This window comes from Alligator mississippiensis, chromosome 6 (assembly GCF_030867095.1).
Source record: "Alligator mississippiensis isolate rAllMis1 chromosome 6, rAllMis1, whole genome shotgun sequence".
NCBI lineage: Eukaryota > Metazoa > Chordata > Crocodylia > Alligatoridae > Alligator > Alligator mississippiensis.
This window is the reverse complement of record NC_081829.1, coordinates 14758827-14781604: the sequence shown is the minus strand read 5'-3', so window position 1 is coordinate 14781604 and position 22778 is coordinate 14758827. Positions and strand designations below refer to the sequence as shown.

General features: G+C 45.8%; 1 protein-coding gene across 1 annotated transcript; it reads right to left on the bottom strand.

Moving 5' to 3' along the window:
• Positions 1–14752: 14752 nt before the first annotated feature.
• Positions 14753–20151, bottom strand: EDN2 (endothelin 2). The gene is made up of 5 exons (XM_006274122.4): positions 20024–20151; positions 19718–19862; positions 18472–18591; positions 17347–17451; positions 14753–16941 (listed from the first exon to the last, which is right to left on the bottom strand). The coding sequence occupies exons 1-5, from the start codon at positions 20085–20087 to the stop codon at positions 16830–16832; spliced, it is 546 nt and encodes a 181-aa protein (XP_006274184.1). The 5' UTR covers positions 20088–20151; the 3' UTR covers positions 14753–16829.
• Positions 20152–22778: the final 2627 nt, after the last annotated feature.

Here is a 22778-nt window from a genome sequence, read left to right as displayed (position 1 = left end):
ATACTGCACAGTCCAGTGTTCACTGAGCTTGCAAGGTTGTGCTCCCTGAGCGTGCACTGTGACTTTTTACCCTTGGATATCCAGGGGTCAAAAAAAAAGATAAAAAAGGCAAAAAAAAAAAAACAAAAAAAAACCTGACATGGCACATGCTCAGGCAGCATGTGCAACAGAAAAGCAGAGCTGGGCTTCCCAGAGCTGTGCTGTGGCTGCCAGCCAGGCTCCCCATGGCAGAATTGCCATGGCTGCAACCCCAGGAGGCCCCTAGGACCCCAGATAAATTTGCTGTGGCCAGCACCCAGGGCAACTTGCTGAACACATAGCACAAGTGTTCCCCAGTAGCTGTGATGGAAGGTGCCTTGGCTCTGGAGGGGTGGGGGAGGAGGAAATCTGTGGGCAGTTCCCTGTATGGCCCCTGGAGCACAGAGCTCTGCACAGCTCAGACCTGCTCCAGGGAGCAGGTGGGGAGCTGTCCCCAGCTTCCCACCCACCCCCCAGAGCTCAGGGCTAACCTGTAGTCCCTGCTGCCTGGGTTGATTGGGAGCAATTTGCTCCCAGTCAGCATCTACACATGTACTTCAGCACAGTCGTGTAATGTGCCATTTTCTATTAGTTCTATCTTCCAGTACAAAAACAACAGTGCATTAGACTAACATACTGTGCAGTAAGTCTTTGCATTTGTAGATGGTGACGCTTTACTGCCCATTTGATTAGTGTAATATGAAGTAAAGGGTCTTGTGTAGACACACCCTGTCAGAGTGCAAGCAAATCTGCGAAAACAACAACAACATTTAATTGCATTCTAGAGGCTAATTGGCTAAAATTCAAAGGTGACACAAAGAAATAGCTTTTACAGAAAGGACCAGACCTGGAGCTGCTGTTCTAACATGCCTGCTCCCTCCCAGTCTCTGCCGCTCTCTCCCTCCCTCCCCACCAAAAAGAAATAAAAATTCTGGCATGGCAGATTAAACCTAGTTTTAGACAGCAGGGTGTCAGGCTTCCAATACAGCAAAGCAGCCAAAAATGTGGAGCAAGCTAAAAGTTCTTATATGGAAAAGGCCAATCCCATGACTTGGAGAAAGCCTGACTCATGATTTTTTGACTGTTTAGTGTTGGCAGTCCTGGGAAACATAGCCAAAACCATGAAGGTAAACGGCTTTTTAGAACATTTGTGAATTGATAAAGCTTTTACAGTGTCCCCTTGTGTATGGGACCAAGTTTCACCTCTCCCCCATCTCCATGTCTTTCTCCATACTACAGCATTTATATGCAGTGAGGTCTCTTCATGCAGAGAGGTCCAGCTGTTTCTCACCCTGGAGCTCTCCCAGAGGCTCAGATCTTCTACAAAGCCCACAAAAGGCAAGTTTACAACAACCCCCCCACCCCCCCCCAGAAAACAAAAGCAGTTCAAAAAGGGGGGGGGGGGGGAATTAGGTGCTGCTTTCTTTTTCCCAGCATCATAATGGAACTAGTGAAGAACTTGATCACATCCTCGTTTAAGGACATACTGAACTCCTGCTAAACTACTTGCTGCAAGAAAACAAGATTTTCTTTGGGAAATGCCACAGAGGAGGTGCAGAAGCCACATCTGATTTTTGTTTGTATTTTGCAGCAAAAACATGGTGTCACTTCCCCTGGGCTGCCTCTGGCCCTAGGAAGAGCAGCAGGACCTTGACCTGGCAAATATTTCTATGCCCATTGCATATTTCTGACACACCCAAAATGCCTTGTAGACCAAGCCTCTGGGTGTGGTCAGGCCAGTTCTCAGCGTAAATGAAACTAGAGCAGTGTTAGACACACATGCGAGCGCCTGCACTTGAAGCAGATCAAATAAGAGTGGCACAAACTTGAGCCGGGGATTTTTGCCTCAGCACACGTGCCCAGACATGCACTTTAGTGTGGGGCAAGTTGTGTCAGTTGGGGCAAAATAAGCCTGCCCAGGTCCTCCTGGATCTGCAGCCAGGGGGGCACTAGAGCTTGGGGCCAGCACCTGTGCTGACTCCAACAGTAAACCCTCCAGAAACCTTGCCGGGTGAGCAGCTCAGGGCTACTTGCCCTCAGGAGCTTCTGAGGCCCAGCCAGTTGGCATCTGGGGACATTACCCCTTGTACCTGCTGGACTGCTGAAGCAGCCCTGATCTGGAGTAGCCCTTGCCCCCTCTATGCACTGTAGCAGTCTTGCAGTGTGGGCTGCTGCCTGGCTGTGACCTGCTGCCACACGTGACAGCATCTGCTTCCTTGGACCTGCCGTCCTATGGTTCCATGCCTGCCAGACCTGGATGGGGTGCTCCCGCTCTGCCATCTGGGCAGCTATCACCCAGAAGATGTACTCCTTGTGGTGGCCCACTCTGAACTGTCCAAGTGTGTCCTTTTGGCCCCAAATGGCCAACAGGTCAGCCACTTCATTTGCCCTCCAGCTGTGTCCCCATTGCTAGCCCTGGACAAACTCCTTTGCCTGGATCTCACCACTTGTCTCACCACCAGAGATCCTGGTGTTCCCTGTTAAAAAATTTGGCTGGACCAGATGATCTCTCAAGGTCCCTTCCTGCCCTAATGTCTATGAAATTTATGAAATCTATGAATTCATCACAGAATCAGTGCAGTTAGAGATAGAAAAGACTTGTTGGACCATCTAGTCTGTTCCTGCTGCCTCTGTTTGGCCATCATGGTGACTGTGGATGACAAGATGGCATAAAGTCACATCAAGTAAGGTTAAAGATTAGCAGTGTGGCCAGTGAACTATATGTATCTCTCATGTATACACACATACATAGTCATAGAAAAAGACACCTGCCACAGAAACATAAGTAAAAACCATGTACCCACCACGTACCACTAAACACACACCACCCAGGGATGTTAATCTGAAAAATCTTTTGAGTACAATGTTTTTTATGCATGAATGTTTCCAGCTCTGAAAAATCATAAGAAAAGAGCATTTATGACAAATCTACTTGGTAGGACCTCCCCTCTGTTGAATGTAAATGGATCTGCATGGTAGCTTCTAGTGCAAGAGATGCAGACATCTCCCCCTCATCTTCTCTCTTCTGCACACACAGAAGAACCCTGTGCAAGCAAAACAGAGAGATGAGCACAAGCTGGAGGACCCTGAATTCTAAAGGCACTAAAATGCAAGAGAGAGCAGGAAAGTCAGCCCAGAAGGAGGGTACAATACAGCACTGGCATTATCCAATCTAATACTTGTGCAGCTTGCAGTGTGCCCGAGTAGGTCTTCCTGGAACTGCATTTCCACGACCTCAGGGTTGCTGAATAACTGAAGTAAGAAACATTAGGAGTGAAGTCTCCTCCCCTGCTCTACTCTGAGAATTATATGTAGGCATTGAAAAGCCCCTAAAATTGACAGTTAATATTGCTTCTGGGATTTTCCTTGAGGACATGATCCTGCCAATGTCAGATGCAAGGCTTTGCAGGTGGAAGCTTAGGTTACAGACCAAGCCACGCATGGTTGGCTTGACACCCAGAATTTGGCTGTGGCCAGTGGTCAGCTAATATAATTTTAAATTGTAAATTCTCTAGAAACCCAAATCTCTCATTAAAATACCCAGAATAGTGTTCTTTAGCTATTAAAATGAAATGCCACTGTAGACAGATAAGTTGGGCAATGTTTGATTGATATTTTTTCAATGTTAAAGCACTTTAGAAGCCTACCAGTGCCTGTATCATCATAATAAAATTAATTCTAAATATTTATACACAAAGGGCAGGAAGTCATCTAGGGTCAGATGACCCCAGCAAGGTAAGCTTCTGGGCAATTCTTGAATGTATTCAGAGTAGGTGCTTGCACCACTGCTGGGGAGAGTCTATTCCAGACTCTGAAGACTTGGAAGGTAAGGAAGTTTTTCCTTATGTCCAGTCTAAAATGGTCTTCCAGCAGTTTGTGACTGTTGGGCCTTGTCTTCCCTCATGAACAGATATTCTCCCAGTTCCTGATGCACACCCCTTTGTACTTATAGGCTTCCATCAAGTGCCCCCTGAGCCTGCGCTTCTCCAGGATGAAGATTCCCATGGCTCTCAGCCTCTCCTCATGAAGCCTGTTCTCTTGCCCTCTGATCATGCGCGTGGCTCTCCTCTGAACTATCTCAAACTTCTCCACGTCCTTTCTAAAGTGTGGAGTCCAGAACTGGATGCAGTACTCCAGCTGCGGCCTCACCAAGGCTGAGTAAAGTGGGAGGATGACTTCTTGGGTCTTGCTTGAGATGCATCGTAGATGCAAGCCAAAGTATTATTTGCTTTGCTGGATACAGTATCGCATTGGTGGATCATGTTCATTTTGTGATCAATCATGACCCCTAAGTCTCTTTCGGATGTGATGCTAGCGAGTGTAGCATTGCCGAGCCTATAAGCATGATGTGGGGTTTTTCTCCAGAGGTGGAGCACCTTGCATTTCTCTGTGTTGAATGTCATCAGGTTTTGATCCACCCACCTTGCAAGCCTTTCTAGGTCATCCTGAATCCCCAGCCTATCCTCTAGCATGACTGCACTTCCCCATAATTTGGTGTCATCTGCAAACTTAGCCAGTCTGCTTTTGACACGTGGATCCAGGTAATTTATGAATATGATTCCAGTTCTGTGTATTATTTAGGCACTGATTAGACCTATCCAAATCATTTTTCCATATGTGGGGCTAGAATCCTCCAAATATTGTTGTAGCTGCTAAGCAGGAAGATCTTATCAAAGTAAATCAAGTAGGCATAAAAGTATCTGCTTCCTGACTGATGAGGTAGTAACCTCCTGTCAAATGTATCCTTAGAGTGGGTAATGTATAAACTTCTTACCTTTCATCCTTTCTCCAATGACTGCTGAGGCAGGTTCTTAGGGTGGGAGAATGAAGGATTTAGGTCTCTATCCAACTTGTATTTTGAAGTCCTTCAAATGCTATGTTTTTGGTCTGTCTCCCCAATAGATCGGAATTAAATTGAGTAAGGTTGATTCAGGCCAGTATTGCTGTTCCTGAATTCTCCTTTAAGAGCCTGCTGCAACTGCAGTATGTGAGCATCTCACTCATCATCATCCATCTGCCATATGACAGGTTGAATCTGAGGAGGTCTGGCTGATTGTTGGCTGTTTTAATCCTCAGGTTCCTTTGCATATGCTTCCTCCGTTTTGACCATGGGAGGCACAGCCCTATACCCAGGGTGGGAGGGGAGTGAATGAGGCACAATGAGCAGCCCCTGGGGACCCCATGCTGCTGCTTGTCCCCTCAGTTGCAGCAGCCTGAGCCCAGGCAGCTACAGGACAGTAGCATCTGCTACCTGAGTGCAGACAGCCCTAACAGGTCAGTCTTTGCTCCCCCTCCACTCCCTGCCTCCCTACCCCCACATTCCAGTTGTCAGCATAATTTCTGCCCACACACACACACACAAGCACTTGTGCCCTATCTGCTGAAAGAGCTTGCTAAGTCTCTTAAAGAAGGTCTGCTTTCATGGTTCAGGGTGCCCATGTCTCAGCTAATTGTACAGCTCTGCTCTGAACCCCTTCTAGAGTATCACCCCCTGTTTTAAAATGTAAACTCCATAACTGGACACAATAATGTTGTGTTAGGGGCTGAAAGAAGCAGTTGTGGCCAGATAGACTTAACATCATTTTCTTTTTTTGAAATGATATTTATTAACATCATTTTCTATAGGCCTAACCTGAGTCAGACTCAAAATAGTTAATGGAAACACATCTGTGTATATCCTGCCTGTGGGCCCTGTTACATGCTGCATTTTGAGCTGCTCAAATGTAGATCAGTGTTAGTGCTAGCTTGAGTCTGAAGCAGTAACACCTCAAGGCTAAAAACCTTCTTTGACTTTCCCCCATCCGCACAGATGGGACTTGCCACTGGAGGTCTGGTGAGCAGGGGCCTGACTAGGAACTACAGCTGTGAGTTCCCATCACGGTGCTGGTGGGCCAGGCTCTAGCTCTGTTTTAGGTGTGGGTATGTGAGAGATGGGTTGCAGTGGGTTGGGAACATGAAGCTGAGCAGCAGAGACTTGATGGGATGGGTAATGAAATGGGAGGTGGAAAGGAAAGGAAAAGAAAGGGGGTCAGGGAAGGGTGGAGAAAGGGTAGTGAAATGAAGGAAGTCAGCCACTGAAGGATAAAGTAAAAAGAAGTAAAAAAAAAGAAGGTGTTTTAAAAGAAATAAAAAGAAGTTAAAAAAGAAAAAAAGGTGTTTTGAAAGAAATAAAAAGGAAGTATATTAAAGAAGGTCTCATGTTTTAATAAATTGGGATTTGGGATTGGGGTGTGAGGGGTGCTGGTTATGCTTCCTGGGATGGCTGGGAAGTGGGAGTGTTGCGGGGAGGCACTTATGGGGGAGCTACTGCTCCTACCCCAGGAAGGAAGCCCCTGATCATGGGGACCTACCTTGTTTTCCCCCCAAATCTGACCTAAACCCCACTCTTGGCCCATGTGTGCCCTGTGTCCTGGCTAGCTGGCATGTGCTTTGCAGGCTATTTGCATGGGGTTGCATCCCTGGGGGTAGGAAGGGGTGGGGGAGGGAACACTGCATCCTGGGATGCTGGAGGACTGCAACTTGGGAGGCTTATCTATGGGGAGTGGCCAGACATTAATGAAAAATGAGCCGTAGTAACAGATCAGAGATAAACCTGCCCTGGAGTGGCATAATCTTAGCTGCCTTAAATGTTCTTAAAACTAGTTTCAGGTGTTAATATGTGGACAATCCAGGGGTTAGGAGCTCCAGGAACTTCCTAAAATTAATGTGTAACAAGTCCCTGTGTCTCTGGTCTAGCCTCACATCAGAGTGCAACATGGAGCCCTCTACTGTCCAGGGTCAGGACTTCAACCCCACAAATATTCCAGAGATGGTCTCAGTATCCTAGAAGTAATGGCTCTTTCCTGTTCAACCTAAGTAGTGTCCTGTTTGCACATGTACAGAGTGTTTGTCCACTTAGATTCAGCATTGCATTCAAAAACCCATGTCCATGTGGTTGCTACTGTGATCCCTAATTCCTTCTCAGAATTGATGCTTTGCCTCCATTTAACCTCCTTTCCAAGCTGTTCCCTTCCCCTTTTCACTGTTTGCCTGATTGCTAACATTTACTGCCAGACATCTCCCCCATTCTGTCTTCCTTTCATCCTCTCCACCCCAGCAGATTCTCTTTCAAATGAACAGGCCTTTGGGTCCAGTCCCATTTGCACACTGAGATTAGACTTTAGTCAGAATTTCTTGTAGAAACCACAAAATAGCAAGATAAGCTGGATGGGAGAGAGCTGCAGGTTGACTGGAACAGGCGGAAATGGGGAGGTCAGAATTGGTCAGAAAATTATGAGTGATAAAGGATCAGAAAAGGGAGAGGATCAGAGAAGAGAAATAAAGGGGATGGGAAGATCACTTGTAGGGATGGGAAGATCCAATGGCAAGCAGAGCAAGTTAGGCAAAAGCATAGCAGGACAGCCCCATGCCCTGCAGTGGTGCATAGGGCAGCATCAGCTTCTGTGTTGTCAGCTTCAGCAGCACGGCCAGCCACCAGCTTTGGCAGCAGCTATTTTTCTGCAACCTCCCCTGCTGCCTCCCCCACAAAAGGCAGTGCTTGGGGCTGCTGAGCCAGTCACCTTCTCTCAGTTATGCTACTGAAGCTGGGTAATCAATGGTTACCAGAAAGAAGGCTACACAGAGCAGGTCTAGGGAAGGCGGGCGGAAGTAGGCACATGAAGATTTGAATGGTAATGAGAGCCTGCCTGGGGAGTACATTAGCAGCTGGCCTGTCATGGGTGCTAATTTTCAGTAAAATTGGCCATGACAGAGCAAGTTCCAGAGTTAATTCTCTGATCAAACATCCTCCGAGATGTATTGCCAGGCCTGCCTGGCCTCTGTTCACATTTTGCAATTGTTTTATCACTAGGTGGGGGCTCACATATTTCCTGTCTCTCCAAATTTTTTCTTCCCTCATTACAGATATAAAAGAAAGGAGCCTCTGATCTCAAGCATTTTGGAGACAACAGTTATTTCAACACTCCTCACAGCATGCTTCCTCGAGAGGTGCAGTTAATGTAGTTGACTTCTATGCCACACTCCCCACTGCTCTCAGAAAGGCAGTGCCCAAGCACTCCCAGGGAAAGAATCGAGAAGGGCAAGAAAGAGTAATATAAGTACAGTAGGCTGTAGCTGTGCTTTACAGGTATGCATCTAGTGGTGAATGTCACCCTGGGAACCATACACAGGCAGTCCCTGAGCTCCTGTTCTCTTCCAACCTTTGCCAGGCCCAAGGCTGCCTGAGACAATCAGGGAGGTGTAGTTAACTCCCTCATGGCTCCTCCATGTCTGCTTAACTCATGTTCAGAAGGGAATGTGGCTCACACAGCACAAATTTAACAGACCGTGTTAGCTATCCAGAGCGAGGCGAGTGCTACCCCACGTGCTTGCTTGCACAGAGCTGCCCCTCTCTGCTTTGCTTACAGAGCTGGGAGCACAAAGGTGTATTCACAGCTGTGAAAAATAGCGTTCTGAAAAGGTGCAAGCCCTCCAGTAAAGCCGTGACACACATACACATGATTGCATTGCACCCTGAAGGGCTTGGAGTGAAAACCATGTTCATGAAAACCAGCTCCAACGGCTTTACCTGGAAAAAAAGAAGGGTTAGCTAATTAGCATGGCATGCAAATTGCTGCGTCGCTGGAATGTTCGAAGTTGGAGCTCATCTCAATGCCATGGGTGCAGAAGGAATGATTCGCCCCACCCTTATGAAACAGGGATGATATTGTTTCTAATGCATTTCAGTGGTTGGCTTTGTTCAGCCGTGTTGTTGCTATGCCCCTGAAGATCAGCGAGGGAACCTGGGACTGGATGGGAAGCGACACTGGTGAACAGGCTCCAAATCAGTGTTCTGGTTATGTTGTGTGTCACATACATACCTACATGAATCAACACTTGTTTATCTGGAGGTAAAAGGGCAATATGTTGCTGGTTATCTGCCATAGCAACAATTCTGTTGGGCCTACTACTCTTTGTGACAGCACTTAACCCAAAAACAAAACCAGGAAGAGACTAAGTGTTTCCACGCAACTTCCAGCACAATCAGCAGCTCTCCTCGAAAGCGGCTTTAAACAAGAAAGGGGAGAGGGGAAAAAACAATTAGCACAAAAGAGTTAAAAAAAGAGAGAGAGAGAATTCTTCCATTAATCAGGACCTTATCAGCAGAGAAAGATACAAAGCCAGGGTTTAATTGGAACTATGCAACTGTGTTTGTGCTGGTGTGCTATGCAACCAGGAATGCAGCCTGCATCCTGTTTTCTTTACTGATGAGGGAGGAATGCGTTCCATGATTCCTTGAAAAGCTGTGGTGTGTTTTCCAAAAGCTCCACGCTGGGTTTTTTAATTGTATTCAGGTTTCCTAGCTTCCTGGACAGCAGTACCATGCTTAAGGGGTTCATAAAATGCTTGCCCTGCTTAGGATATAAAAAAGGAAACTGTCTCTCCAAGGGCGACAAAAAATGCCGAGACTGTTTTTTGCACCAAAAGGTCACATTCATTTTATTTCCCTCTGTGTCTGGTTTGGTGTCTGAAGAAAAAATGGGCAGTTCCTGAAGAAGGAAGATTTACACCTCAAAAGCTGAGTCGTTCAGTATATGCTGGTCCTATACATGGCATCACATTGCCCACCTGGTTCTTGTTAGAAATGAAACGGGGGTAGCAGACACGCAAGTGCTTAATCTGGGGTCCCAATGTATTTTACAAGGTTTTAATCTCTTCATGAAGGGTGCTGAGCGCTCTCAACTCCATCCAAATTCAATATAAATTGAAGATGCTCAGCATTTTGCAGGCTCAGACCATTAGCTTATTCACTTATATCTCCAGTAGGTCATTTGGTCCGTCACAGACATAGTGTGTGCAAATTCTTTTTTCATCATCTTGCATCGGGGAAAGTCCTCTTTTGCAGCAGCTAGTTAAACCTTTATGATTTTTCTAATCTTTCCTCCTGCCTTGCAGTGATTCATTTATATTTTGGTACATCTGAATTACCCCTTCTCCCCAGTGTGGGGAAAGCTCCAAAGAGCCATTTTGTCCCGGCTCATGATCACGGCATTATATCATTACCCTTAGCATTACAAGAAAAATCTATCCAAGCTCTTCCCCCTGCATGTTCTTGATACTTTGAAGAAGTGGTTTTTTGGAGCTACTTTATTCTTTTCATTCACTTTAAAAGGATTCCTGATCACAATTTCATTTTGTCTTTTGTTATATATATGAGCAATAGTTCTTCAAGAGAGGGAGATTAACATTCTTCGACCAAATTCTGCAGGCTTTTCTTCATCCAAACTTCCATCAGCTTGTGAGGGAGTGGTGCCTGCACTTCAGGCCTGGAGCCAAAGATCTGTGAAGACCTTGCTGAGCAAAGACGTACCTTTTGTTTTATTAAGGCAAGGCCCAGGGTGCTAACCAAAGGTAGGCTGGGAGAGCTATGACAAATGCACTAGGCATTCCAGCCCAGAATAATTAAGCAGCATTCTTATTCACATCATCGCCTGGCTCTGGCATAGGTTTTATGATGCTAATTATGAAGACAGATATTACTTTTGGATTGACTCACTTGATGGGTTGATCAGCACTTTATTGTAGCCTCCAGTTATAGCACTTTTTATGACAAGCAGAAGAACTTAACTATTAGCACACTATTAGAAAATGCACTGGCAGCTGATTAAGTTGCTGAAGGTCAAAGATATTTCTCTCTATTGCTCCATGTGCACCCCCACTCCTTTGACAGAGCTGGAGGGAGATAATTCTGACTTAATAATAAAGTCACGGAGACACACCTGGCATTTGCCATCAAATCTCCCAAGACAGGGGGTTATTCTCTGTTTTAAGATCTTGTCTAAAGTGTTTTGGTCTCACTGTTGAAATGAACTCTTGGAGGTTTTCATGGGTGTATTGTAAACTACAACCCCCCCCCCCCCCAACCCATCAGGTTGATTTATTGAATCAGTTAACACATATTTCAAATAATGTGCTATTAAGGTCATAATAAACTGAATACATGGATGGGTAAGGGAAGCTCTGAGGTGCCTGTTTTTTTAAAAGCTCACTACAGTTTGAAGGGGAGCTGGGATGATTTTCTAGCCTTTGATGGTGTTACACCCTTTTCCAAGTGCCATGGTAAACCTGTCCTTTCAAAGACAAGGCATCCATGCTGTATCTCTGAGCAGCCTCATGTTTTTTTCTTTTGGAATGCACCAAGTGTGAAGTATTTTCCAATAAATTTCCAAAGGAAGGTCCCTTGATAAGGTATGTCTCAGTCTCTGTTTCCTAGTGCACAAACTAAACACTGGGCTGTGTTCTTAGCACGTGCAGAACATCTCGTAGGAACAAAGCTTGAACATTTTGAACATAAGCTCTTAAATGGGAGTTTGTTTGCCCAGTGGGGCTCCTTTGCTCCTTTTTGCCTGTGGTACTGAGAAAGATTTTTTTGTCTAAATGACAAAATGAATTAATTCCCCAATCAGTGCCCACTTCTCTTGGCAATGCATGTATCCCTGATTACATAGAGGTTATCATAAATTAAAATGGAATATGAGGCCCTGTGTCTGGAATACAGTATTATTGGCAAATAGGTTATTACCTGAGAAAAATTATAAGTTTGGAAAGCAACCAATCAGCAATCTAGGTTGGGTCCACAATTCTGAGCCATGACATAGATCTTTGCACAGCTCATTTCTTACACAGCCTATCATTATGACTACTTACTGCTGCCTCCTTTTAGCCCTCAAGGCCCCAGAACTACACTGGGGTCTATGCAGGGGCAAGGCTGCACTTTCATAGAGCTTACTTCATGGTTGGGGGTCTAAGTTTTTTTATCAGCAACAGGTAATGGATAAAAAATAGATTTTGTTATTATTTAATGTGATTGTTTAATGTGATTATACACATTTAATTTTTCTTTTCCAGTTTTCACCTTCTGAGCTTCTTATTCTCATTTATGACAAGAAGCTCAAGTGCCTAAAAACTATTTCCTTGCTAGCCTTCATCTGCCCAGACCTGGAAGGTAATGGAACTCTTATGGGCTTTCTAGCCTGAGCCAAGTGTATAGATGTTCACCTGGACTAAACCTCTGAACCATTTAAGTTTCATTGTTACCAATGTAAATTTAGGTGTGCTTAAACTGAGCGATCTTGTTGCAGATGTGCAAGGGAGGATCGGGGGGAGGGGGGTACTGTTGCACACCCCTTTGACTGTGTTGCACACATGCAATGAGCTCCTTGCCTCCAAGAGCGAGGGTGTCAGCTGCTTGTGTTTGCAGTTGGTCTCACATCCCCTACCATCTTGTTTCACATACTATCTGGGACATCTTCCTGGTCCAGCTCCTTTAATCAAAGCCCTTGTTGTAGGACTCATTTATTTGTGTAGCCTTGAAATGGTTCATACAAAATACAGTTCTAAATGTACTTTAGCACATTAATGTCCATGGGAGACATACTAGCATAGCCCTCACAGAAGAAGTCAAAGGCTGTCTTTTGAACCTCATTAAAGGCTGCAGGAAGGTTTGAAGAATGTCTGCACAGAGGTTTTCAGTCTATCCCAGTCCCTTCCTGGCTTGCTGTTCTAGTGTTATCTCCTCTAAAACCTTCTGCTGAACCAAAGTAGCCAAGTTGGAAGTGCAAATCATTTCTGATGCAGATTGAATAGTGTCTAAATAGAAGTACATATTCAGTTTCATTCCTACAGGTCTAGGTTCTAACTTCCTTGCTTCTACTGAATAGTCTCACTCCATCAGTAGCCTCACTGAAGGGAATATGGAACAAGGTGTTGGCCAACATGCATCAGGGGCTCCAAATCTGTCCTACAGTGCACATAATCCAAGTGTTTGTCAGCTAAGTAGAAACACCTTTGTTACTGAATCTTCTGCTGGAGAGAAACCAAGCGTTCTGTGCTAGGCAGAAATGTTAATAAATCATGGGGATCATTAATCATGAGAAACAACAGTTAGCCTAAAATGATACATTGGAAAACAACTCTGGCACTCTTCATCACAGTGACAAAAACAGCAGGCATCTGCTGCACTGGTCTTTTCTTTATGAAGTTTAATTATTTTGTCCCATTTCTTTTATTTTATGGATGGGAATTTTAAAATATCCTTTGGCCTTACTCATCCAATCTTGGTACTTTATGAATATTTAAATCAATAGCTCTTATCTCATCTCTTATGATTCTTACTGATACAGTCTAAAGCAGCTTTCCTTTCCTTTGCTTGTGGATATTGTGTATTAACTCTTGTTACTAACTAGGACCAAGAGCCAGATTCTCAGTAGACATTGTCATATCTCCACTGAAGTCAATGCAGCAATACTAATTTGCACTAGGAGACTGATCCAATGCCATTTGAAGTCAATGGGAGCCTTTAATGGTCATTAAAGCAGGTCCCAGAAGAGGATCTGGCCTTAGATTATTAAAAATAGCTCATGGTTTTAGGTTCCTCAGGTCTTGGATGCCCAACCTGAGGTATTTCCAGCCTGCTTTCCAAAAATGTTAACTGTCAAAGGTTCCTGTCAGAAGACTTGCTGTGCTGTATGAAGAACACTCTCTCAAGGAGATTTGCTACAGTTCAAATCCCATTGAGGTTTTCCCTGTCTATTAAATGATTTTAAGGTCAGAAGGAACCATTATTAACAAGCTAGTCTGCGCCCCGCACAAGTTGCATCAAGCCATCATCTTTCAGATGAGCCAAAACCCATTTTCAGAAATATTTAGAGCGAGAGGGGGACTCTTCCTTCCCATTATTAGCATTCATACTTACAAGACTTTGGGCTGTTCTGAAATTCTTGTTTCAATACAGGGAGGATGGGGAAGCAAGTCCACATTCAACCTAAGACCGTACTTCTGCTATGATTTATGACAGATAAATAAAAGGACAGGCCTGACAAATGCAGGCACAATAAACATTCCAAGTAATGTAGAAATCAGAAATCGTTCCAGGGGAATAAAAGAAACAAACTCATGTAGGCTTCAGCTTCCTCATTGAGCATACCTGAGGTAGGCACAGCAGAGACAGGAAGCAAAAGCAAGCCTGCCCCCCCCCATCTCCCCCTTTCGTTTCCCCCACTTTTCCTTTTCTGCTCCTCTTTTCAAGGTTATCGGGACAGCAATTTGAATGGAGAGTAGGAGAGAGGGTTACACTAGACAGGTTTGCACTAGTTTTATGTTCCTATAGATAATAGGTCTTCCATAGATAGATAGTTTCAGATGGTTGGGTGTCCTGGAATGGGAGGAGACTGGAAAGGACATGGATTATTCAAGTCTCATCAAACCTATTCCATGTCTACAGTGCTTTTTGGTCTCAGTTTCCTTGCTACAAGGCAGGGAAACAAGTAGTCTGGACCTTCACATGCAGAAATCCTGAATGTTGCACTCAGCTCAACCCAAATCTTGTGTTCTTGCTATTGCACTGTTCTGATGTGGAGAGACAAGCCTACTCCTCCTGAGGTTTCCCTGAACCACCCCAAGTATGTTTTTTCTACCCACCTCTACCAGTGAGCTGGGACCCACCTAGGACTGAAGCCTGCTCCATGACCTTTCACAAACACAGAAGTCACCCCTTATTCTTGTCTAATTTTACAGCTCCATTAGTTTCATGGTTGTAATAGGGCGGGGGGGGGGGGGGGGGCGGAGGGGAAAGGGTTCTTTTTTTTACCATTCTGCACTTTTCTGCCCCCATCACACCTTTCAGTCTTTCCCTACCGTTAAAGCCTGTCTGAGGGTTTTCCATTCCCACAAGAAATATCCATTCCCACAAGAAATGTCAACTTTTGTCATTATTTATTACAAATTAAGAATTTGCAAATTACTACCTAAAACAGAATAAAAAATAAATACACAGAACTGTTGAGATGCTACATATGATATGCAAGTGCAATAAATTATTACATTCTATGAAAGGACATTATAGACATACACAGTACTTTACAGCAGTAGTTATTTAACTGACAACATTAAACAGTGTGCAAAATTTTCCTTTGGAGAATATCCTTTCAGGATGATTTAAGCCTTCAGAAGGCCAAGAAAAGCTCTCTCTCTCCAGCTCTAGGAAGCTAATGACTTTTGTCATCATAAGTAAAACATGGAAGACGATTAATTGATCCCACTCCCCACCCCCCTTCTTTGTATGTTCAGTTGAGCCCAACTCCACACATACGCATCATCCCTTCCAAAATGGCTTGGTATCACACTGCAGTCATGCAACAATGTTTCCAGAAGTTGTTTCACATAAGTATTAACATCTGCCTTAACAAGATGCCCAGTTCATGTTCTACAGTAGAAGTTCAGCTGTGGAGGGGGAAATCTGAAGTGCACTTGAGATACAATTTCAGAGGCTTAACCTTATTTGTCTAAAAAGACAGTCTTCTAGACCATGGAAGCTAAGTTCCTCCCTTGCATCCCTCCACCACCAAGCATGGATGGACTTGGAATACTCCAGATCCAATTGTGGATTTGGTCCAAGCTGCTCTCTTCTTTAAGAGAAAGCTGATCCCTACACCAATTGCAGATATGGTGGCACATTCTTCTACTGAGCATTCATTTCACCTTATGGGCACCCACCTGGCTCCAACTTAAAAACACAAACCGCATCCAAGTTAGAATGAGGCAAAAAGTAAGCCTTTCCATGCAACTTCCCCAATAAAAGATAAAAAATAAAAATTTAAAAAGCACCTGTTGTCATTGTCCCTATCCCAGCCTCTCTTTTAATGTAGGATTTTATGCACATCAGAAGGCTGGGATTCTAGGTGAAGAGTTAAAGTTAAATGCATTTTAGTCAGCTAATTATATGCCTTGGGAGAAGAGACAGCATTTCCACCACTCAGCTTGTTCAGACGAGCAGCTTGGCTTTGCATCCAAATCCAACAGTTCCTCCCCTCCCCATGGAACTAACACAAGCCAGGGGTGACTTTATGCCTTACACACTTCTAGTGACAGACAAGATAGTAGACGAAATGCTGCTCTGCTTAAGCTTCCCCACCCATGTGCCTGAAGAGCCTGATCTGATGCACAAGGCACAGGTCCTTCTTGGATTGAAATGTGTGTTCAAAGTTAAAAGGGATCCTACTCCGTTTAAAACTTGAGCCACTCCCAGAAAATGGCCCACTTGTGACCTGCTTAGCAGCGAGGCCACAGGCTAGGTCCCTCCTCCAACCCATACCATTATACATATGAAGCCCACCCCGGCCCAAGACTTCCCATTTGTGTAGCCGCCATACTTCCCATAAATCATTTAAGAAAAGCACACAGCAATCCATATTTCACATGTATACCTTACTGTCTTTGCCAAGACAAAAGGGAATAGTGCTAAGACAAGAAACCCAAGTAGACAGTTTGTCCTCATCTACAATGGCCAGGCAAACCATGTTTGAATGCAGACAAGCTGGAACCATGTTCAAGCAGTTCAAAGGCACAATGGACCAGGCCTGTGATAAGACAGTTTTCAGTGCTGCCATATTCAGAATTGCACACCTATTTTCAGCGTCTCGACTACCCAGACAGGGCTGGCCATTTCTCTAGCAATCCAATGAAGCGTTGAGTTGGTACCTCATCAACCAGATTCCTTCTTGATCCAAGGAGCTGGATCACACCTTCACATCACATCCATGACCATGTGAAGAGAGACCCCATTTTCCCCTTTACAAGACTCTCTAGGAGTGCTGGTTTACTCAGCAGGTGTGCAGCCTCTTCTTTGCTTCTATCCCATCTCTCCTGCTTTTCCAGTTAGCCCCACTCGCTTCACACACCAGTCTCTCCTGCCACTCTTCCAGCTGCCCAGGGAGAAGCTAGTGGCACCCACAGCACTTCAAATACATCTGGTGAACAGGATTTGCACCTGTTCCTTATCTCTTTTTCTTCCAGATGCTTTTCTTCCAAGGCAACACAACTGGTTGAGCATCCTTCTGAGTGCTGTAGTGCCTTCTGGAAAGCTGGGAGTTTGAGACAGCAAGGTCCCTGCAAAGAGAAGGGACAAAACATTCAGCATCTCACTAACTGCCTCCTACAATTCAGCAACAGCCAGCACCCTTCGAGATTTGCATGGGATTTACTAGGTTCTTTTGTAAGGGAAAAAGAAATCTGGAGAAGTCTCTCATTCAATACCACTCCGGCTTTGTGCAGCTGCACATGGACAAGAGGGTGTTCTGTGTCCCCTTTCGTCTTTAGCATTACTATAAATCAGAGGTTTGCGCAGTGATTGACCAGGAGACAGAGGACAACAAAGGCAAGTACAAGTAGAAATTACTCAGGGGAGCTTTAAAATGTCATGAACTCAAATGGGTTAAGTGTGTATAAAGACAGTTACTTTATAAGAAGCCTTGCTACCCTGCTCTCAGTTACATTTTGCTCACTCCTTCTCACCTTAGTGCCTTTAGAAGATCAGACTGTGGATGTTTTGTGTCACTGCTGTGGGGGTTGTCTCCCAACTCTCCAGTACTTACTGGGAGTTTAAGGTTCCTCACAGACCTAGAAGGAAAGACACATGCATATTAACTTCTTGCTTTCGGCAGTAGGATGACACATGGAGTAACTGTTGCTTTAAAAACCACACACAAATCTAAGAGTCCAATGCATTTAAGAAAACCCCAGCAGTTAAAACCCCAACTATTTCCAATACCAGTTTACATAGTTTAGTTTCACTCAAAATTATTTCTTCCTTAACTCATGCAGTTACAAGGATTTCTCCTCATTTTTAAATTTTCCCATTTTTTTTTTTAATGGAAGCCCACTATTGTTAAATTTGCTATATACATTCTGCTTTCCACTCACTCTAAGTTAAGCACATTCTTACAATACTGTCCTACTTCAGCCTACCACAGTTACCAATTATACACTAGATATTATTTAGGTCGGGTGGGGTACTTAAAAACTAGCAGAAAGCTCCTGGGTTTTGAAACCCTGGCACCTAGTAGTACTGAGGTCTCTTTAAGAGTGTCTTTTTCTGTTATCGCAAAGCAAGCTTCATACCAAAGCAGCTGAAAGGACTGCAAATGTTTACCCCAGCCACCAGAATAACCAAGGACTGGATCTGCCAGCAAAAAATTAAGTAGTTTTTTTTGGCCTGTCAACCTTAGAGAGCTATCCAAGAGGAGGGGGAAGGAAGGAAGGTGTCTCTTCAAGAGAGGGCCATTCTGCCAACTGGTACTAGCTATTACCCCCATCACTACACAAGACAGTACTTCTTCACTTGGGCTGGGACCACAGGGGACAGAGGTAACATTGTTTCATACCAGCCAGCAAGAAGACTATTAAATGAGACTGTGCTTGTTGCAGGGGTGTAGGTTGTGCTTGTGACACTTTGCCAGGCTTTTTTGGAAAGGGTGAAAAAGCCACTAGACCAGTTCCACCTGGTTATAGGGCAGCCATCAGGGAGTCCACATGGGGACCTTACTCTAAGCCTTGTATCTCAGGCTGCCCCTTGTCTGGTAGTGGGCTGCAAGGGGATGCCACTGGTCCCAAAGTTTCCTAGAGACCCACTGGGCTTACCAAGGCTTTGCCTGGCAGAAAGTAGTGCAGATGCTGTCCTTGGAGTGCAGGCATTCACACCTGTTCAGCGATCGCTTGCGACGCCTTGGCGCGCGTCCCAAGCCGTAGGGAGCGGTGTGTCTGTTAAAAACAAAAGAAATCAAATAAGCAAGTATATTTTATTAGCAAATAGGTTTATAATGCAGTCTTGGGAAGCAGCCAAGCCAGCACTACAACAATAAAAAGCCATCTATAGACACAAGGTGAAAAAGCCAATGGTATGTCTAAAGCCTTTTAAATTCAGCTTATCTCCCCCACCTGCTACTATTCTCCAGCTCACCCCTTTGACAGGGACCATGCTATGCTTATAAAATCTAAAACAAATTAGCACATATTAGGCTGCAGGTTCAGTACTATAACCTAGGAACCTATGGACATGTTACTCGGCAATATTATAGGAACTAAGTTTCTAGTGGCATTTCCTCAAGCAGCAAGAGCTTAAAAACAAAGGACTTTCCTTTTCCCAGCATAGTTTTATATGCTTAGGAAACACTTTGGGGCCACAACAGGCTCTTTTGATCACACTACCCTTTGATATCAGTTTGAATGTGCATACATTCCCTTCCCATCTTTAAAATCACAATCCACCCTTAAAGTTCCTCCTGGAGAGCATGTGGGCATGGCGGAGACTGCCAGCTATTCTCAGAGCAAGCAGTTATTAATGATTGCACATTAGCCAGCATAATTATAGCCACACCTGAGTAAGTGTGCCTGTTTGGCTGGATATAAAGAGAGGGCTGAATGCTGCACTGAGTTTGGCTTTAATTTTTGAAGTGAGAACTCCCCAATGAAAAGACTTCAGTTCCAATTCAGCACAGCTCCAAAGATACTAGAGCTTTAAAAGGAGTGTTTGGAGTAACAGGTGCAAGCTGGGAAGCCTGCAGCAAGTTGGAGTAGTCACATTTGTTTTCTGGTTTTTAAACTACTGATCTGAAGTTTCGGCAGAATGATTGCTGGGGGAGAAACAAAGCCAGTCAAGGGGACAGCTTCCCAGCTGTCCCACTGCTTCCTTTGCAAAAACAAGGTGCTGCCAGAAGAGAGCAGCTCCAGCATCACCAAGGGACTGACACTTGCACTTCTAACTGGGGACACCAAGCAGCTTGCTGACCGAGGAGCACGGCACCCTCTCACTCTCCTCAACTCAGGCCCCACTTCAGCCAAAAGCAACCCTATGGTCGCCCCATACCACCGCGGTGCACATGCTCACCCGGGGGTGTTGACCCAGATTATATCCAGGTGACAGAAGTAGATACACTCCGTGTCCAGCCAGCTGTTGCAGGAGCATCTCTTGGTCCTCGGGTGCCCGCTGCTCGCGGCGGCCAGGTGGGACTCCCGGGGAGCCTGGCCCAGACCTGCAGCAGGGGAGAGAGGCGTGAGCCGCGGCGCCGGGCTGCGAGCTCCCTGCTCCGCCCGCGCCACAGGACGCTTCCCCCGGGGATGCAGCCGAGGTGACCCCAGGCCGGGGCGCGGGGGGCTCCCCGGGCTGCCTCCTCCCGCTCCCGCTCCCGCTCACCTCCGTGCAGCAGCGCGCCCAGGGCGACAGCCAGAGCCAAGCAGCCGGCGGGAGCCTGTGCCATCGCGGCGCCGTGCTGCGAGACGCTTCCCCGCCGCTGCCCGTGGCGCTGCTGGAGCCAGCCCGGCGCCTGGCAGGTGCTTTATAGCGCCGCGGCGTCACCCGGACACGCCCCGCCGCTCCGAGCCGCGGGGCGGGCGAAAGCAGCCGGCCACGCGGTTCCCGGGGCGTCTAGCCCATGCTGGGTCTGGAAGATGCAGGGACTGGAGCCTCAGGGCTCCGGACTCTTGAACCTCTTCGTTAACGATCTGGATCCGGGAGTCGGATGCGAACTGGGCAAATTCTGGGGGAGGGCGGTCACACCGCAGGGTTCAGGCGGTGGGCAGATCAAAACCGGAGGGCCTGCGATGCAGAGAAGTGTAAGGTGCTGCCCCTCGGTAGGAAGACCCCCAGGCTCGGCAGTGCCACGCTCGCTAGCACCACGGCCGGTCTTGATGGACCACAAGATGAACACGAGCCCTCAGTGCGATGCTGTGGCTGGCAAAGCAAACCAAACTCTGGCGTGCATCCACTGCTGCATTTCGAGCCAAACCAGGGAAGTCATCCTCCCGCTTTACTCGGCCTTAGTGAGGCTGCAGCTGGAGTGCTGCGTCCAGTTTTGGGCTCCCCACTTCAGGAAGGATGTGCACAAGCTTGAGAGAGTCCAGGGGAGAGCCACTTGCACAATCCAAGGCCTGGAGGAAAGGCTGTATGAGGAGAGGCTGAGGGACTTGGGACTCTTCAGTCTGGAAAAGAGAAGGCTCAGGGGTGACTTGGTGGCAGCCTGCAATTATATAAGAGGGGCACACCAGGACCTGGGAGAACAGCTGTTCACCAGAGCTCCCCAAGGGATAACAAAGTCTAACGGCCATAAACTCCAGCAAGGCCGCTTTAGATTAGACATAAGAAAAAAGTTCTTTGCGGTGCGAGTGTCCAGGGTCTGGAACAGACCCCTGCCCCAAGGTGGTGCAAGCATTTACTCTGGACTCATTCAAAAAACATGTGGCTGTCTTTCTTGCTGGGGTCACTTGATCCCAGCTGACTTCCTGCCTATGGCACAGAGGGAGGGATGGCCAGAGGGGTGGGGGTTGGACTCAGTGATCTCACGAGGTCCCTTCCAGCCCCTAATGTCTATGAAATCTATTAAATGACCATGCAACCCTCAGGAACATAAATGGGGAAGTGCGTGAAAATATATTCCCCTATATCCTGGATTGGTAACTGGTCAGAGCCTGGAGATGAAGCTGGGAGATGGCTTCTCCTTTTCACCATGCTGGTATATACCTAGCAAGGCTCTTTCTCTGCAGCAGGCTGGCTCAAGCATGTTGGTCCCCTCACACTCTCATTGCTCATTTGCATGCTTTGCGGGCACAGGCATGTGCGAACTGTGCAGCTACCCAGGTCTGGATAGAAAGGGGGCCTGGAAATGGTCATTTAAAAATTATTATTATCATTATCTCTGGTGAAGGGAGGCCCTATGCTGAAAGTTTGCCCAGGGCTGCCAGGAGTCTAGGTACGGTGCTGTTTGAAGCAAGGCAGAACATATATGATGAGCCACATTTGTCTCATGAATTTGCCATGTAATAACCACCACTTGTTAATTCTTCGAGGGCGGAAGGAATTTTGAACCCTCTCAAAACTCAGGTGGGAAAGAGCAAATGGTTACCAACACCCCTCAGCTATCAGTGAGACACAGCAACTTGCCATAAGGAAAAAAAGAGCGAGGAAGCTGGATGGCACCTGTGAATCAAGCTGTTCCTTAGGCATTGCCTTTAATCTGAAGTTCTTCGGTCACACACCAGAAAGCTAGAAAAAGGCTGGTCGCTTGAGGTGGGAAAGAGCTGACTTTATGCAAGATGACAATGGGTTAAAAACGCAGCCCCGTTCTGATATCTTATCTCAGCATCTGTTCAGACAAACTTTTCTTGATGTCAGTGTCTGAGTGACAACTAAGTGAGTCAACTGAGGCCTTGTCTGCCTGAGAGACATCCCCTACTTAACTTGGATAATTTCTAAGACAATTTAGTTAAATCATCACAAAAACACCCTTGTGGTCATGTAAGAAGTCTTCATTGCACTTGAGCATAACCCAGTTTCTACTGAATTTAAGATAAATTGGAATAAACCAGGCTTAAAGCAAATGTTGAGTTTCCACAAAGCCTTTCACATTGCTTTATCAATGTGAAATCAAATTTGAAATTACTCTCTAAGTAAACTCAGGACAGGTTTTTTTTGTTTTGTTTTTTGTTTGTTTTTTTTGGGGGGGGGGTTAATTTGTTTGTTTGGGGAGGTTGTGGGGGGGAGGGGTTGCTTGGGAAAGCCCTCTCCTTTTGTACCATGCCTTTCAGGATAAGCATCAAGTACTGACCACTGTGAAGGGTTGCATAATGCATGATGGATACAGGCTTTCAGGACCAAGCTTGCTACACTGTCTTAGTTGTCCCACTTAGCTTGGCAGTCCTGTGTTCCCAGATTTTAGGTTGCAGGCACTACTGGGAGTAGGCTTAACCCTAGAAACCAGGGCTAAACTCCTGCAGGACAGTTGGAGGAAGTCACACAGAACTTAGTCTAGAGTTCTCCAAGAAAGTATTTTTAAAAGCTTCTCAGGAAAGTAAATGGACTTTTTATCTGTTTATCCTGGGCTGTTTAGTTTGTATCGTTGTCATGGATCAAGAGCAAGCTGGTGCTGATAGGGTAAAACAGCATAGCCTTGCAC